We start from the raw sequence: 16,158 nt of genomic DNA, 5'->3' as shown, positions 1-16,158 counted from the left end.
TAAATATTTATATATAGGTCATAAAATAGAGAGTTTCTCTTGAAGAAAGATCATTTTAGGCTCCCCATGTCTTTTTTTTTCTTTTTGGGTCACACCCGGCGATGCACAGGGGTTACTCCTGGCTCTGCACTCAGGAGTTACTTTTGGCGGTGCTCAGGAGACCATATGGGATGCTGGGAATCAAACCCGGGTCGGCTGCGTGCAAGGCAAACGCCCTACCCGCTGTGCTATTGCTCCAGCCCCAAGGCTCCCCATGTCTTTCAAAAACTATATTAATGTAAATTGCTGTGAAAAATAATTGCTATTGATTTAAGCTGGAAAGAAGCAGTTGTAAAATATTTTAGAGAACATCACAATCTTAGATGTATATCATTGATAGTTTATTCAGGATGCTCGTAAATATTCTAAGCCAACCAGTACTGGATATCACAGACAGCACAGTATGGCATGAGAAAAAGATTGGCACAAAATACGCATTTAGGTTACAGTTAAATGGTGAAGAAATGTATGGAGGTTTTTTAGAAATTTTTGTTTTTATGAACCTGTTTAAATAACTCCAAGTGCTGGTTCCTATAGCATTCAGTAAGAATGCCTTTGCGATAGGATTCAAAGACTTTTGAACTTTTAGCCCGAACTTCCATATTTCAGTAATTCGTCAAAAGGACCAACACAAAGCTGAAAGAGAAGAGGCTCCAACTATCTGTTCTCTAGACTAATGTTCTTCAACCTTTTTATACCACGGACCAGCACCTTTTCTGCATACCAGCCCACAGACCAGCAGTTAAGAACTGTGCTGGGGGGCTGAAGCAATAGCACAGCGGGTAGGGCGTTTGCCTTGCACGTAGCTGACCTGGGTTCAATTCCCAGCATCCCATATGGTTCCCTGAGCACTGCCAGGAGTAATTCCTGAGTGCAGAGCCAGGAATAATCCCTGTGCATCGCTCGGTGTGACCCAAAAAGAAAAAAAAAAAAAACCCTGTGGTAGGACTCAGAAATAAAGCTCCTGGAAGAGAGCAACATAGAACAATTTCCACACACAGAGATGCCTCCAGGTTCCACCAGGCTGCCTTAACCAGGGCAACTCAGAGGGGGACGGGTGAGTTTCCTTCACCACCCAACGGAGCCCTGGCAGCAGAAGACCTCCAGACTTAGTCGCTGTCTTGCTCATGCCGCTGTCTTGCTCATGCCGCTGTCTTGCTCATGCCGCTCTCCACAGGCTTACCCTGTGAATCTGCTGCATAATCACTGTCACTATCCTCCCATTGTTCATCAATTTGCTTGAGCAGGCCCAATAACATTGTGAGACTTGTTACTGTGTTTGGTATATCGAATACTACACAGGTAGATTGCCAGGCTTTGCCGTGCAGACAAAATACTCTCGGTAGCTTGCTGGGCTCTCCGAGAGGTGCAGAGGAATCAAACTCGAGTCGGCCCTGTCAACCGTGTGCAAGGCAAAGGCACTACCTGCTGTGCTATCGCTCCTGCCCTGATGCATAACTGTATTCTAAATTTTAGAATTCCTGGAGTGACCTCTCATGCTCTATACCACTGATGCACCAAGGGTAGCACACAACATTTGATGAGCTTTAACAAACATGTTAGTAATCTCTTATACAAGGAGTTAATGGCTCTAGGATGAAATACAACAATCTTCACATACTTTGCTCTAAGGAAATTTTATTGAACCATTTTTAGTGGATTATTCATAACAGGCAGTACAAAATTGTTTTAGTTCTGCTTTGGGGGACACCATTTGGGATTTGGGATGGACACATTCAAAATGTGATTGGAAGGCGCAATGATGGTGGGATTGGTGTTCAAATATTAAATGTAATGAATTATTGTGAACAACTTTATACAAATAAAATTTTAAAAAGATAAATCAAAAAATAAATATGTGGTTTAATAAAAGGATACATCAAACTCAGAATTATAAAATACACATATATTAGCCTTTGTCCAGAGGTTCATAAGTACTCATAAAAGCTATTGTTTTAAAAAAATATATATATTGTGGTAGATCATTGGTTTTCAATCTGGCACCAGTCCACAGACAAGTGGTTGAAGACCACTATTGTAGCCCTTTTAGAAAATTTGTTGTTGTTCCTTTGACTAAATACATACGGATCTACCAAAGGTGATGTTGTAGATATAAAGGGAATGAACACAGTTCAGAAAGGAGTGTCCTACAAATGTTCACATGATGAAACCTGGAACATCTCTCGTGCCAGCTTGCTGTTGGCATTGAGGGCACAAGTCTTTCCAAGAGTCCAAGTGAATTAATGTTCATATCAAGCATATTAAGCACACAAAGAGTCGACACAACTTCCTGAAACATGTGCAGGAAATTGATCCGAATTAAAGGGAAGCCAAAGAGAGTGACTTGGCTTTAACTGAAGCTCCAGCCTGCTCCCCCAGAGAAGCATGCTATGAGAATCAGTGGGAAAGAGCCCAAGCTGCTGAAACCCAGTCTCTGGGAATTCATGTCGTGAGAGGAGTTTTATAACAAATAAAAAGACCTATACTTTTTTTAAAAGAAACAACAAAAAATAAATGTAGTAAAAGGGTAAAGGAGTTTAGGATTGACAGATGAGAATGGACTAAAGCATAGATAGATAGATTAGATAGATAGATAGATAGATAGATAGATAGATAGATAGATACTTTATATACACAGAAATGTCTGATTTAGAGTATGTTAAAGTAGACAATAAGACAGGTTTTTAGGGCTGGAGAGAAAATACAGGGCGATATTGTATATATGTGTGTGTATATATACGTACATATATAAATACATGTGTATGTGTGTGCATGTATGTGTAAGCAAGAGATGAACAAGCAGACAATAAAAGTCAATTCCCCTATATTCTGACAATTGACTACTGATTTCAGAACTTTGAATTGAAGAAAAACTTTAGATGATGCTTGTTTATTAATTGAACAAACTCTGATCTGACATCCATCCCCACAGACCAAACATTATACTAGGCTGTGTAGATCTGACTGCAAATATGAAGTCATCCTTTTGCCTCTAATTTTTCAGCTTTTACAAATGAATAATGTTTACTGAACACATATGAAAATAATACTTGTTGGTATTCTTTAGTCATTCGATGAATATTCAGTTTCATGTTTATCCTTTAAGCAATAAGTACTTATATTTCATTCTTATTAGAAACTCTGACTTTAAATTTTGTATTTCTAGACAGAATGGATACTTCTCTTACTATAAAAGAAATTGATAATATCAAATTATCCTTGCATTGCTTTAGCCTCTTGGTTTTATAAACAATCCCATACAGAATAGGGAGCAGCAAATTAGATATCAAGAGATTTGAATTCTCACTACATATTCTAATTAAACCCTGAATGACCAAAGGCAAATTCAGGTCCATCTCTGAAAATGGAAAAAGAATGAAAATTGAATATAATCTTTTGAGTTGTTGCATCTCTCTGAGTTTAGTATTTTTAAATAGGTTGAAAGTCCCTTCATGGGAATCATGATATTTAGAACCTAGGCATCTTAAATATAACCATATTAATATATGTGCATTGTAGAATGCACATCCTGAAATGAAGGGCCCCTTTGTCTCATTTATGATTATAATAGAATTAAGATTTAACTTTTTTCTATTACAGTGATAAATGTCTATTTCTGCCCTTCAGATATGCTTTTGTTTTGTTTGGAGGTTTTGGTGGGTTTTATTTATTTTTTTGAGATAACATTGGCCTCCATGAGTATAAATGTTTTTATATATTAAAGGTGTAGTAGCACAGCAGGTAGGCGTTTGCCTTGCACTTGGCTGACATGGCCAACCCGGGCCACCCAGGTTCTATTCCTCCGCCCCTCTCAGAGAGCCCGGCAAGCTACAGAGAGTATCTTGCCCGCATGGCAAAGCCTGGCAAACTACTTGTGACATATTTGATATGCCAAACACAGTAACAACAAGTCTCACAATGGAGGCGTTACTGGACCCGCTCAAGCAAATCAATGAAGAACGGGAGGACAGTGACAGTGACAGTGATTATCACACCATACCAATCACCTAAGTGCCAAGATCCTTCCACTGTAGACCAACAAACATTCTCTCTCTCTCTCTCTCTCTCTCTCTCTCTCTCTCTCTCTCTCTCTCCTCCCTCCCTCCCTCCCTCTCCCTCTCTCTCTCTCTCTCTCGGTCCCTTGGTAACTTCAATTCTGTGATCGGTGTTTGTTTTCACTGGACATTATTCATTCCTTTGCTTTGTTTCTTTATATGTGTCATACAAGGGAGCTCACCTGGTTTTTGTCTTCACCCTCTGACTTATTTCAGTTAGCATGATACCCTACAGTTCCATCCATGTTGTAGCAAAAGGCAAGATTTCATCTGTTCTAATGGCCAAATAGCTTCCATTGGTGTATTTTCTATAACTTCTTTAGGTACTCATCTGGCAGCCCCTGGGATGTTTCCATATCTTAGCTATTGTAAATCATACAGGCACGAGTATAGGTGTGCTATAAAAAATATATAGCTATTGAAATTCTTCAGTGCCACCCTCGAGAACATCATGCAACAACTAGAATGAGAAGGAATGAGAGTGAAGATAGACGGTCAGCAACTACACCACCTCCGCTTTGCTGATGATATCGTTCTAATAATACCAAACATTAGCCAAGTGACACAAATGCTGGCCGACTTTGACCATGAACGTGGAAAGGTTGGACTACAGCTGAATCTCACGAAGACAATGTTTATGAGAAATGGTTTTGTTCTTGACATTCCATTCACTCTCAGCAGAATGACCATCTCCAAATGCAACAGTTATGTGCACCTAGGTCGAGAAGTCAACATGACGAATGACCTGGCACCTGAGTTGCTCAGGAGAAAGAGAGCAGCTGGGAATGCCATCAAGAGCGTCGAAGAAATAGCTAAGAGGACAAAGAACCTCCGGCTCCAGGCACATCTTTTCAATTCCACTGTTCTTCCTGCATTAATATATGCCTCAGAGACCTGGGCCCTATGAAAACAGGATGAGAACGCTATTCTGTTCTCCCAAAGAGGAATCAAAAGAGCTATGCTTGGAGTATCACACTTCACTCAAATGAGAGAATCTGGAGTTCCAACCTCCGTCGACGATCAAGAATCAGGGATGCTGTCTCATTTGCCAAGGCGTCAAAAATCAGATGGGCTGGACACGTAATGAGATTTGGAGGCAACCGCTGGACTAGAGCCATTACCGACTGGATTCCACGGGATGGCAAAAGATTGCGGGGCTGCCCACCAAAGAGATGGTCAGACTTCTTCGTTAAGACCCTGAACAAGGTGCGCATATGCTGCCTGAACCCATGTGCTGCTTACGCCCACATGGCAGAGCACATGTAGTGCCCGAGCACATGTGTCACCTGCATCTCCCCTCTTGAGATGTGTACTTTCATGCTTTCGTGTCTAATGTTAAGATGTGTGTAAGGGCACTCTCTTCACCCTTGGAGAAGCCTGTGCTTTCTCTTGAGTATGTTACTCTCTCACACTCTCCCCCTCCACACCTTAAAAATCCTCCAAATAGGCCAGCTACACACGGTAGGGGAAAGGGGAGCTCAGATAGAGAAGGGTGCACCAAATAAAGGGTGTTGGGAGGATCCTCCCAGGATGGGAGAAGCATGCTGAAAGTAGACTATAGACCAAACATGATTGCCACTCAATGCCTCTTTTGCAAACCACAACACCCAAAAGGAGAGAGAGAACAAAAGGGAATGCCCTGCCTCAGAGGCAGGGTGGGATGGGGGGAATGAGGGGTGGGAGGGATACTGGAATCTGTGGTGGTGGGAAATTGGCACTGGTGTAGGGATGGGTATTTGATCATTGTATAATTGAAACCCAAGCACAAAAATTTGTAAGTCTACAACTGTACCTCATGGTGTCTCACTAATAAAAATTTTTTTAAAAAATCCTCCAAATAAAATCTGTTTATTTAAAAAAAAAGACCCTGAACGATCTGTTTGAGGCTCTTCATGTTCCTAGAATGAGCAGACGCCATTGGGCTACACTAGCACACAACAGGGACAATTGGAGACATTACTGGCACGCGCTCGAGCAAATCTATGAATAATGGGATGTCAAATGATCAAGTGATTTTAAAAAAAAAAAGTCTGTGAGATGAGTAGCATTCACTCACTCTTTTTTCCCAAGTCTCTGATTAAAAAAAATCAAATCTCAAATGGGCCGGAGCAATAGTACTAACGCTAGAGCACATATGTTGCAGCCACCTGAGTCTAATCCCAGGCATCACATATGGGTCGCCAGGCACTGCCAGAATTGATCTGAAAGCAGGGAGCCAGGAGTAAGCTCTAACCACCTTCATGTTTGACCCCCTGGCCCCCACAAAAACTTACACAGATACATAGTTGGTAAAGGAAAGCCCTTAGAGGGTCCATTAAGGGTCTCGGGAGCTGGCATGATCATCAACCCACACTTTGAGAAAGAATCACAATTACTTGGAAATAGTCAAACAGGAATCCCTTTGTCACCTGTGGTGGTGGGAGCAAGCAGAGAAGCTCTGTCCCTGGGTCCGGCGAGCCTGGAGTCCAAGGTCTCAGAGAGTTCCGCTTACCTTGTTCTGTGGGTCTTCAGTTGTGCGTGGGTCTAGGCCGGAGCTGCCGCGCGGGTCCGGAAAGCGTCCTGGAGTGTGGCGACGGCTGGGTAGTGGAAGTAGTGTCGAGAGTGGAAGTCTGCCAGTGGGGTATTTATCTGGGTAGGGTGGGTCTCCTGTGCACAATTCGATCCCTGGGTGGTTGATGGAAGCACCCTACCCTGCCCTGTCTGCTTCCATCAACCACCCAGGGATCGAATTGTGCACAGGAGACCCACCCTACCCAGATAAATACCCCACTGGCAGACTTCCACTCTCGACACTACTTCCACTACCCAGCCGTCGCCACACTCCAGGACGCTTTCCGGACCCGCGCGACCGCAAGCGGCCGCGCGACACATCATAAGACACTAAATACCTGTCTTCTGGAATTGTCGTACCATATTTGATAGGGTTCAAATATGGTAACACCTACAAGGGGGATTAGAGGTCACCCCAAAAGCCTCTATACCTCTCGGAAAGACTGGCAAGCTACCGAGAGTATTCCGCCCGCACGGAAGAGCCTGGCAAGCTGTCCGCTGTGTATTCGATATGCCAAAACCAGTAACTACAACTGGTCTCATTCACCTGACCCTGAAGGCTTCACCGACATGGCAGCACTGAGAAGGATGAGAAAGGAGAGGCCGACAAAATCTCAAGGCCGACCTAGGCTGCCACAACGAAGGAAGACAAAAATGATCGTCTGTACTTTCAATGCACGTACGCTAGCATCAGATGCATCCATCGAGGACCTGATGGTACAAGCGCGAATGATCAAGTACGACATCATTGGTCTGACCGAGACAAGAAGGCACGAATCTCACCATGCCGTTTTCGACACTGGAGAAGAATTGTTCCTCGGAACATGCGATAAAAGAGGTGTTGGAGGCGTTGGTGTCCTTGTCAACACAAACTTGGCCAAGAGCATTGATTCATTCGAATGCCTAACAACCCGAATCGGACGTTTACATTTGAATAGATGTGGCTCACTGCCTGCAGTTTCTATCTTCGTTGTCTACGCACCAACATCTCATTATGATGAAAGAGAAATCGAGAAGTTCTACATGGAGCTAGAGAAGTTCTATAAAGAAGACCACACCTTCTACAAGATCATTGTGGGTGATTTTAATGCCAAGATAGGACCGAGAAGATCAGCTGAAGAACTTCACATCGGAACCCATGGCCTAGAATGGAACGAACAGGGTGAGAGACTGTCTGAGTTCATCATGTCGACCAAGACCATTCATGGTAACTCACAGTTCCAGAAGGCAGAATCTAAACGATGGACATGGGAGTCTCCCGGTGGACGATTCCACAACGAAATAGACCACATCATATTCAATCGACGGTTTTGCCTGACTGATGTCGCTGTTGTCCCAAAATTTCGAACGGGATCGGACCACCGTCTCCTTCGTGCAAAATTCTACTTCACAGAGCGGGGAGAAAGGGCTGCAAAGTTCAAAAAGAGAACTCCCAGAACGACCACCAACTGGGAACTCTTTGGTACTATTGCGGCAACATGGGAAGATGCCATTGTTGACAACATTGACGAGGAATACGATCGACTGGTTCAGCACCTCCATGAATGTGCGAGGAACGCCAAGAGAGAGATAGCCACAAAAAGTCGCCTATCTTCGAAAACTCTTGAGCTAATTCGCCAGCGTGGTTTGGCGCATGCCTCAGGCAGCCGCAAGCTAACGTCCGAGCTCGCAAAGCAGTGCAGAGATGCGATCAAGGAAGACCTCAAAGAGAGAAGAGCAGAAGTACTGGTAGATGCGGCAGAAGCCGGGAAAAGTATTCGTAACGCCCGCCTGTCCTTCGCCAACTATAAGACCAAGATGACTGCCCTCCGACGTCCTGATGGATCCATCACATCCTCCAGAACGGCAATGGAGAAGATTATCCATGACTTCTACTCAAATCTCTTCGATAGCCATGTCCACTTGCCGACATACCAAATTCCACAGGATGGGTATGTCGTTCCCAACGTTCTCCCTTCCGAAATCCGACACGCCATTTCGTCAGTAAAGAAGCAAACAGCACCTGGCCCAGACAAGGTCAGACCTGAACACCTGAAGAACCTGCCGTCAGTACTCATCAATACACTGGCTCGGCTCTTCACTCGCTACCTGTCTGAATGCAAGGTTCCATCTCAATGGAAAACCAGCAGGACCGTACTACTGTTCAAGAAGGGAGACATCCATGACATTGGCAACTATCGCCCGATCTGCCTATTGTCTGTCATCTACAAGTTGTTCACTCGAGTCATCCTGAATAGGATTGGCAGAACACTAGATGAAGGACAACCATGTGAGCAAGCAGGGTTCCGCAAAGGATTCAGCACCATCGACCATATCCACACGATAACCAAGCTCATTGAGGTTTCTCGGGAGTTCAAGATGCCGCTCTGCTTAACGTTCATTGATTTAAAGAAGGCCTTTGATTCTGTTGAGACGGAAGCGGTCATTGAAGCCCTAGCCAATCAGGGCATTCAAGCCCAATACATCAGGATCCTCCGTGAGCTGTATTGCGGATTCACTACCAGGATCTCACCATTCTACAAAGAAGTGATCGTTGATGTCAAGAGAGGGGTGCGGCAGGGTGATACCATTTCACCAAAACTCTTCAGTGCCACCCTCGAGAACATCATGCGACGACTGGAATGGGAAGGAATGGGAGTGAAGATAGATGGTCGGCAACTACACCACCTCCGCTTTGCTGATGACATTGTTTTAATAACACCAAACATCAGCCAAGCAGCACAAATGCTGGCCGACTTTGACCGTGAGTGTGGAAAGGTAGGACTACAGCTGAATCTTACGAAGACAATGTTTATGAGAAACAGCCTTGTTCCTGACGCCCCATTCGCTCTCAATGGAACGACCATCTCCGAATGCAACAGCTATGTGTACCTAGGTCGAGAGGTCAACATGACAAATGACCTGGCACCCGAGCTGCGCAGGAGGAAGAGAGCGGCTTGGAACGCCTTCAAGAACGTCGAAGAAATAGCTAAGAGGACGAAGAACTTCCGGCTCCGGGCACATCTCTTTGATTCCACTGTTCTTCCTGCATTAACATATGCCTCAGAGACCTGGGCCCTACGCAAACAAGATGAGAACGCCATTCAGGTCTCCCAAAGAAGAATAGAAAGAGCTATGCTTGGAATATCACGTTTCACTCAAATGAGAGAACGAATCCGGAGTTCTGACATCCGTCGACGATCAAGGATCAGGGACGCTGTCTCATTTGCCAAGGTGTCAAAAATCAGATGGGCTGGTCACGTAATGAGATTTAAAGACGACCGTTGGACTAGAGCTGTTACTGATTGGATTCCATGGGATGTCAAGAGACCGCGTGGCCGCCCACCTACCAGATGGTCAGACTTCTTTGTCAAGATCATGAACGATCGGTTTGAGGCCCTCCACGTTCCCGGAGCAAAGAGATGCCATTGGGCTACACTAGCACGCGACAGGGACAAATGGAGACGTTACTGGCGCCCGCTCGAGCAAATCGACGACTAACGGGAAGTTAAGTGATTAAGTGATTAAGTCAAACAGGAAGAATAAACTTGACTTGTTCACCAATTACTAATTAAGCGCTTACCATGTGCCAATAAGTAAGGGTGGAGGGTTAACCTGGGAGCAATAAAGAGAAGTTTCTGTAGAGGGCTTTTCTATCATAATCTGAGTGGGTGTAAAGGATGAGAAGGAATAATACCAGGAAATAATAACACAGAGTGGGGACAATCTGATTAAACTTCAAGCCAGCACACGTTAAAATAGCATGTGGACTTAGAAATTAAGAATTGCAAGCTGAAACATTAACTTCGCTGTCTTGAAGAAAGCTTAGTCTATTTCTGGCACTAGAAGATACTGATGTCCTGGGCTTCTGTTTTGTTTTAAGTGTTGGGAGACACAGACGTGGGTTGTGAGAGAGTGAGTCAATCAGTAGATTTGAAGAGGGCTGCGTTGTGACAGTATCAGCCAAGAGTCTGTGAGGCTGGGAAAATGCCATCTCCCAGTCAGGGCCTCACATTCTCCTCCCTGGCCCACCACACAGTCTGCATTCATCATTAAATCCAAGTGTGTTTAAAAATCTCTCAATTTGACTGTCTTTTTTGACCTTGCCAGGATCCATTCATTAAGAGAACAAGTGAAATGTCAATTACAGATATAAGCCTTTGTTTATGTTCCTGCCTTGTTTCTAATTGGTTTTTCCTTTGCCTTTTTTCCAGACCATCCAGACCTTTCAAGTTACCAAAAAGGTAAAGAAATTCAGATTGTTGTCCTGTTTAGTCATAAAGCTCCTTGCACGTTTTTCCCCTTTTTTCTATTACTCCATAGTCTCCTCTTTATGCCTTCCTCGTTCATAGAAGGAAAAATTGATTTCTCCTGAGTTGGCTGTTTGAGGAATCTCCAAAAGTGATTTTAATCTCAAGATTGATTTTTAGGCTTTAAACTATATTTGTGTTCAATTATTTATACTTACATAGCTATTGTATAACTCTTCCTGTAATGGATCGATTCTCAGTATCTTTATTTAAGAGACTGATTTGAGTTCAAAGCACTGGGTTTCAGGTGGATTATCTTTGTTTTTTCCTAAAAGTTTTATGGCCATCTGAAGATGGAAACATTATTTTATGTGGAAATTTTGGAGTTTTATCTTTCCGGTAGAAAGGTGAAATTTTACATAGAGAAGAATTTCTAGGGAAAAATGAACTAGTCTTATCAGATGTACATTGTGGCTTTAGCCATATTATTATGCCTAAAGAAATTCTAAGTGACCTGTGAAATTTGTTTGCTGAAGAAGCTCAAATACAAAAAATTCTGAGACCTGCTTTAAGAGATTCATTCTTGCTGGAGTAAAACTGCTACATAACTAATAGCACTACACTGTAGCACTGTCCTCCCGTTGTTCATCGATTTGCTCAAGTGGGCACCAATAACATCTCCATTGTGAGACTTGTTACTGTTTTTGGCATATCGAATACTCCATGGGGAGCTTGCCAGGCTCTGCCGTGTGGATGGGATACTCTCGGTAGCTTGCCAGGCTCTCCGAGAGGGAGCCCACCACTGCAGATAGTAGCTGCATAACATAGTGTTAACAAATTCTGTGTTTTTGAATTATGGTAAATTTCATAGCATAAAATTAGATATACATAGCACAAATATTCCATTTCTGACATTTTTGATAGTACAGCTCTGTCGAAGAAATTGCATTCACAGAACTTATTTCATCTTACAAAACTCAAACTCTGTTCCTATTAAATAACTACTCATTTTTGACAATTGGCTCTCCTGACAACCACCATCACTCTTTAAATTTGATTACTCTGATAACATGTAACTCTGATAACATGTATTACTGAAGTCGTATAGTTTTCATGTTTTTGCCACTGATTTTTTACCCTTATAATCTCTGGGTTCACCAATATTGTAGAATGTGTCAGAATTCCCTTCTGATGTTCTGATGTTCTTCTGATGGTATGCTTACACCATATTTCATCAATTTTCCCAAAAAAATATGGATTAAAGGAGACAAAAGGAAGAAGTGGTTCAATATGTCATATGAGGAAAAGAATTTCCATTTTTCAAGAAATAATAGACCCTTCGGTCTTTTGTATTTGAAAAAGATTCATTTGTATTTTTTCTGTTATTGAATTGTCATTTGGGAAAGTTATCATTTATTTTAGTATAGAAAATATTAATATAGTTTCAAAGCCTTTCCTATTATAGATGGACATAATCTCTTTTTTATTGAATGCACAAAATCTGTTATCTATATTCCTCTAAAAACATAATTTTTACCCTTTTTTTTGTTTGTTTGTTTGTGTGTTTGTTTTTAATTTACCTGTTTTTATAGGTATGTTTTTGTACTTGTCTGATTTTCTGGACTAGATCCTTTCAGTTATTTGAAAATAAGATCCATGGGTGTCATGTTTATACTCCCAGAATGCCTGGATTCCTTACTATGTCATACTGAATGTTGAATGAATTCATTAGCTTACAAGAATCAGAATTCTGGGCTGAAGAGCTAATATAGCCAATTTAGTCCCCGAAACTTTATATGCCAGCCCCCTCCTCCCAAGCTCATGAATGACCCTGAGCACAGAACCAGGAGTAAGCCCTGAGTGAAGCCCCAAAGTCAAGAGAAATCTGTGTCCTTCTTCATTAGGGAAATTTTTCAACCATTCCTCCCACTTCACTGTCACTGTCACTGTCCTCCTGTTGTTCATCTATTTGCTCTAGCGGGCCCAGTAACATCTCCATTGTGACACTTGTTACTGTGTTTGGCATATTGAATATGTCACGGGTAGCTTGCCAGGCTTTGCCGTGCAGGTGAGATACTCTCGGTAGCTTGCCAGGCTCCCGAAAGGGGCGGAGGAATCGAAACTGGGTTGGCCTGGTCGACCACGTACAAGGCAAACGCCCTACCCGCCCTACCTGCTATGCTATCTCTCCAGCCCTCCCATTTAATTGATGGTTAATGCCCCTGGAAAGATTATGATCAGTATCATTTTGAATGTATGTACTTAAAGGGGAAAAAGGAATAAGGAAGCATTGTAAAAGGAAATAGGAAGAAACTGAAGAAGAGATACCAGGCTAGCTAAAACATCAACTAAAAACGGTGACCTCCAGGTGCTCTTACATTCTAAATCCTGGTTCCAAGGGAGTAATTCCTGAGAGCAGAGCCAGGAATAACCCCCACCCCAGGTGTGGCCCAAAAAATCAAAACAAAGCAAAAAATAAGATATGTCACAAGTATGTTAGCCCTGTTGGACCTTAGATTATTTGAACAATTATTATCTTTTTCCGGAGCCAACCCAATAATAAGGTGGCTGAGACACTATGAATATATTTGAGGGACTTTCCACTGGACACTCATGAAAATAGTAACTTGGATCGGTGTGCCTGGCAGCATTCCCACTAACAAAGGCAACCATTCACCCACAGATACATTTTAGCACCCCATCCTTCCCATCTGTGTGCTATTTCCACCTTAACCTCTTGAGATGTTGATGGGAACTTCTAGACATCTGTGCCCTGGCTAAAGAAAGGGACTCCCCTGGACAACTGCTACTACTGCTTCAGCCCTCAGGGGAAACCTGCACCTTCACTGGAAAAATGACTACTACAGCCCAAGTGTTAGAGAGGAAGGTTATAGTTCCAGTCTTGTGGTGGTGGTGTTTGAAGATTTCCAAAATTTGAGCAGGCAAATGAAAGACAAATATTATGTGATATGTGGGAGAACAGTGATCTTTTTAAACATTTGTCCCATGTACATGTGGTTCATTTTTCAAAGAAAATAATAGGTAACTTTTCTTTAAACTTCGTATATATACCTTGAACCCAGACTCATTGGAAGTAGAATTAGTAGGGGGGAAATAGAGTAGTGAGATTTATAGGGCATTTTTAATTTCCTTTAATAACTTCTCCAATTTTCTTGCCTTTTTAGATTTTTATGTTAATATCACAATCTTGTATGGGTTTTATATTGGACAGGAAACCCGTGTTTCCCATGTGGTGTCCATAGCTATGGAATATCTTAGCCCAGATAGCAGGAAGGGCAAAAACACACTCAGCAGTTTTGTGATATATAAGAGAAATTTTTCTAGGAGTAATATGTACCCAGAATAGTTAGGGTTTCTCTCTATGGTGCCTTCTGTACTCAGGATGGTGAATCCGTTTCTTAAGTGTGAACAGTTGTCTCTTGGAAAGGTTAGCATGCGAAACATCTGCTGCGTGAGGAAGTGGAATTGTAAAGTGGTAAGGTTAAATGTGTTTGGAAGAAACGTGCTGAAATCACTAATGTCATAAAGTTTCCATATGTAGTCACTGCACGTATATGGCATATAGCAGGGCTGTAAAATCAAAGCCAAATGTTTTCAAAGGCAAGAAAAGCAATTATTGAATGAAGTTTTTGAGCTTGCCATGCGTGTGTGTGCAGAGTTTTCAGGAACACAAAACAAAAAGTCATTATATGAGTAAATTAAGCCACAGTATGAAAGCGAAGTAATTTGAGGCCCAGGGCCTTCTATTGATAACATGTTTGTAGGTAAAAATGTATAACTGCTGGTCTATTTGAAAGAAAATTGATCCATTTAAAATAAAGCATAATGAGTAATTATATAAGCCTGGGGCTACATTCATTTCAGAGTTGATATTTTAAAGGTCTAAAATGTAAAGAACTCTTTAAGTCTGAAGCAGTGAACAGAAAGTCTCAAATGTGCTATTGACAAAGGATTTTATTGCTTCAAAATGGTTGCTTTCATCTAAGTTTGCATTTGGTGGAGGAGGAAATAAAGTATAGAGAATATAAGCAGTGGGTGTGTTCTAGAAATGGAAAAGTTTCTAGCCACTTGGTATTTACCTTTGAACAGCCACAATCAGTATATTATGATTTGTATGTTTTTATTACATCCAGAGTGGTTCTTACTCCTTTTCACCCAGCATAATTTTGCCTTGATATATTCTTAAATCCCAAATGCATAATCAGATTTAAACTTGAAGTGCTATGGATCTGGGTGATTTTACCAAAAAAATTAATTTCAAATATGGCTTAAGAATTTAATTCTTAAATTGAATTTGAGGAGACATATGTGTGTCTCTTATTTCTGATGTCTTTTGTTTCTCGTGTTTAGAACAAGAGATGATATCACAATTATAAGAGCCTAGGCTCTAGAACCAGATTGCCTGGGTTCCTAACTTTCTGACTTTGAACAAGTTATTGATCTGACTATGCCTCAATTTGTCTCAATAATTTGTGAGACTTAATTGAGAGTATCATCTCTTAAAAGTATAAGAGTAACTGGTATGCCTAGTAAGTACAAGCTAGTATTCTTTATGTTCCCATGATTACTTTTTTTTGTTTGGTTTTATGCAATACCCAGCGGTGCTTAGGGATCACTCGTGAAGGTGCTCAGTAGAACAAAAATGGTCCCTGGGGGTCAAACTAGGGTCAGGTGTGTGCAAGGCAAATGCCCTATCTGCTGTAGCATCTCTCTGGCCCCATCCTAATTACTTTTCAAAAAACAATGAAAGAAATCTGTGCAAGTGCTTCCTTCAAGCATAGTTACTTTATATTTCAATTTCCCTATTAAAAATTTATATGGGGGCTGGAGCGATAGCATAGCGGGTAGGGCGTTCGCCTTACAAGCGGCCAACATGGCCAACCCGAGTTCGATTCCTCCACCCCTCTCGGAGAGCCCGGCAAGCTACCGAGAGTATTCGATATGCCAGACACAGTAACAACAAAGTCTCCAATGGAGACGTTACTGGGCCCGCTCGAGCAAATCGACGATCAACGGGAGGCCCCTGAAAAGGAAGGAAATATTCCAACAAAGTCAGATCTGTGAGTTTGAGAGATCAAAATATAAACATCAATAATATAGCTCATTCTCAATATAACATTTAAAGCTATCAGTTTTATTTAAATTTCTAGCATGATTTTTGAAGAAATAACTCTTAAAAGTTGGAATAAGAAAGAATAAGAAGACTTTTTCAGATAAACCAGAAATAGTCATCCTAGCAGCCACTTGAGAGAATTTGATAAATG

At 41.9% G+C, this 16,158-nt stretch overlaps 1 protein-coding gene across 4 annotated transcripts in view; it reads left to right on the top strand.

Annotated features, from left to right (window-relative positions):
- Positions 1-16,158, top strand: part of DISP1 (dispatched RND transporter family member 1) — a 207,342-nt gene that overhangs the window by 173,879 nt on the left and 17,305 nt on the right. For all 4 annotated transcript variants that reach the window (XM_056132128.1, XM_056132132.1, XM_056132139.1 and 1 more), the window contains one exon: positions 10,838-10,867. In XM_056132128.1, the coding sequence (XP_055988103.1) occupies positions 10,838-10,867 (30 nt within the window). The remainder of the gene's footprint in view (positions 1-10,837; positions 10,868-16,158) is intronic.

This window comes from Sorex fumeus, unplaced genomic scaffold, assembly GCF_029834395.1.
Source record: "Sorex fumeus unplaced genomic scaffold, SorFum_2.1 ptg000007l, whole genome shotgun sequence".
In the NCBI taxonomy this organism is placed as follows: Eukaryota; Metazoa; Chordata; class Mammalia; order Eulipotyphla; family Soricidae; genus Sorex; species Sorex fumeus.
The sequence above is the reverse complement of the archived record's forward strand: the minus strand, read 5'-3'. Positions and strand labels throughout refer to the sequence as shown.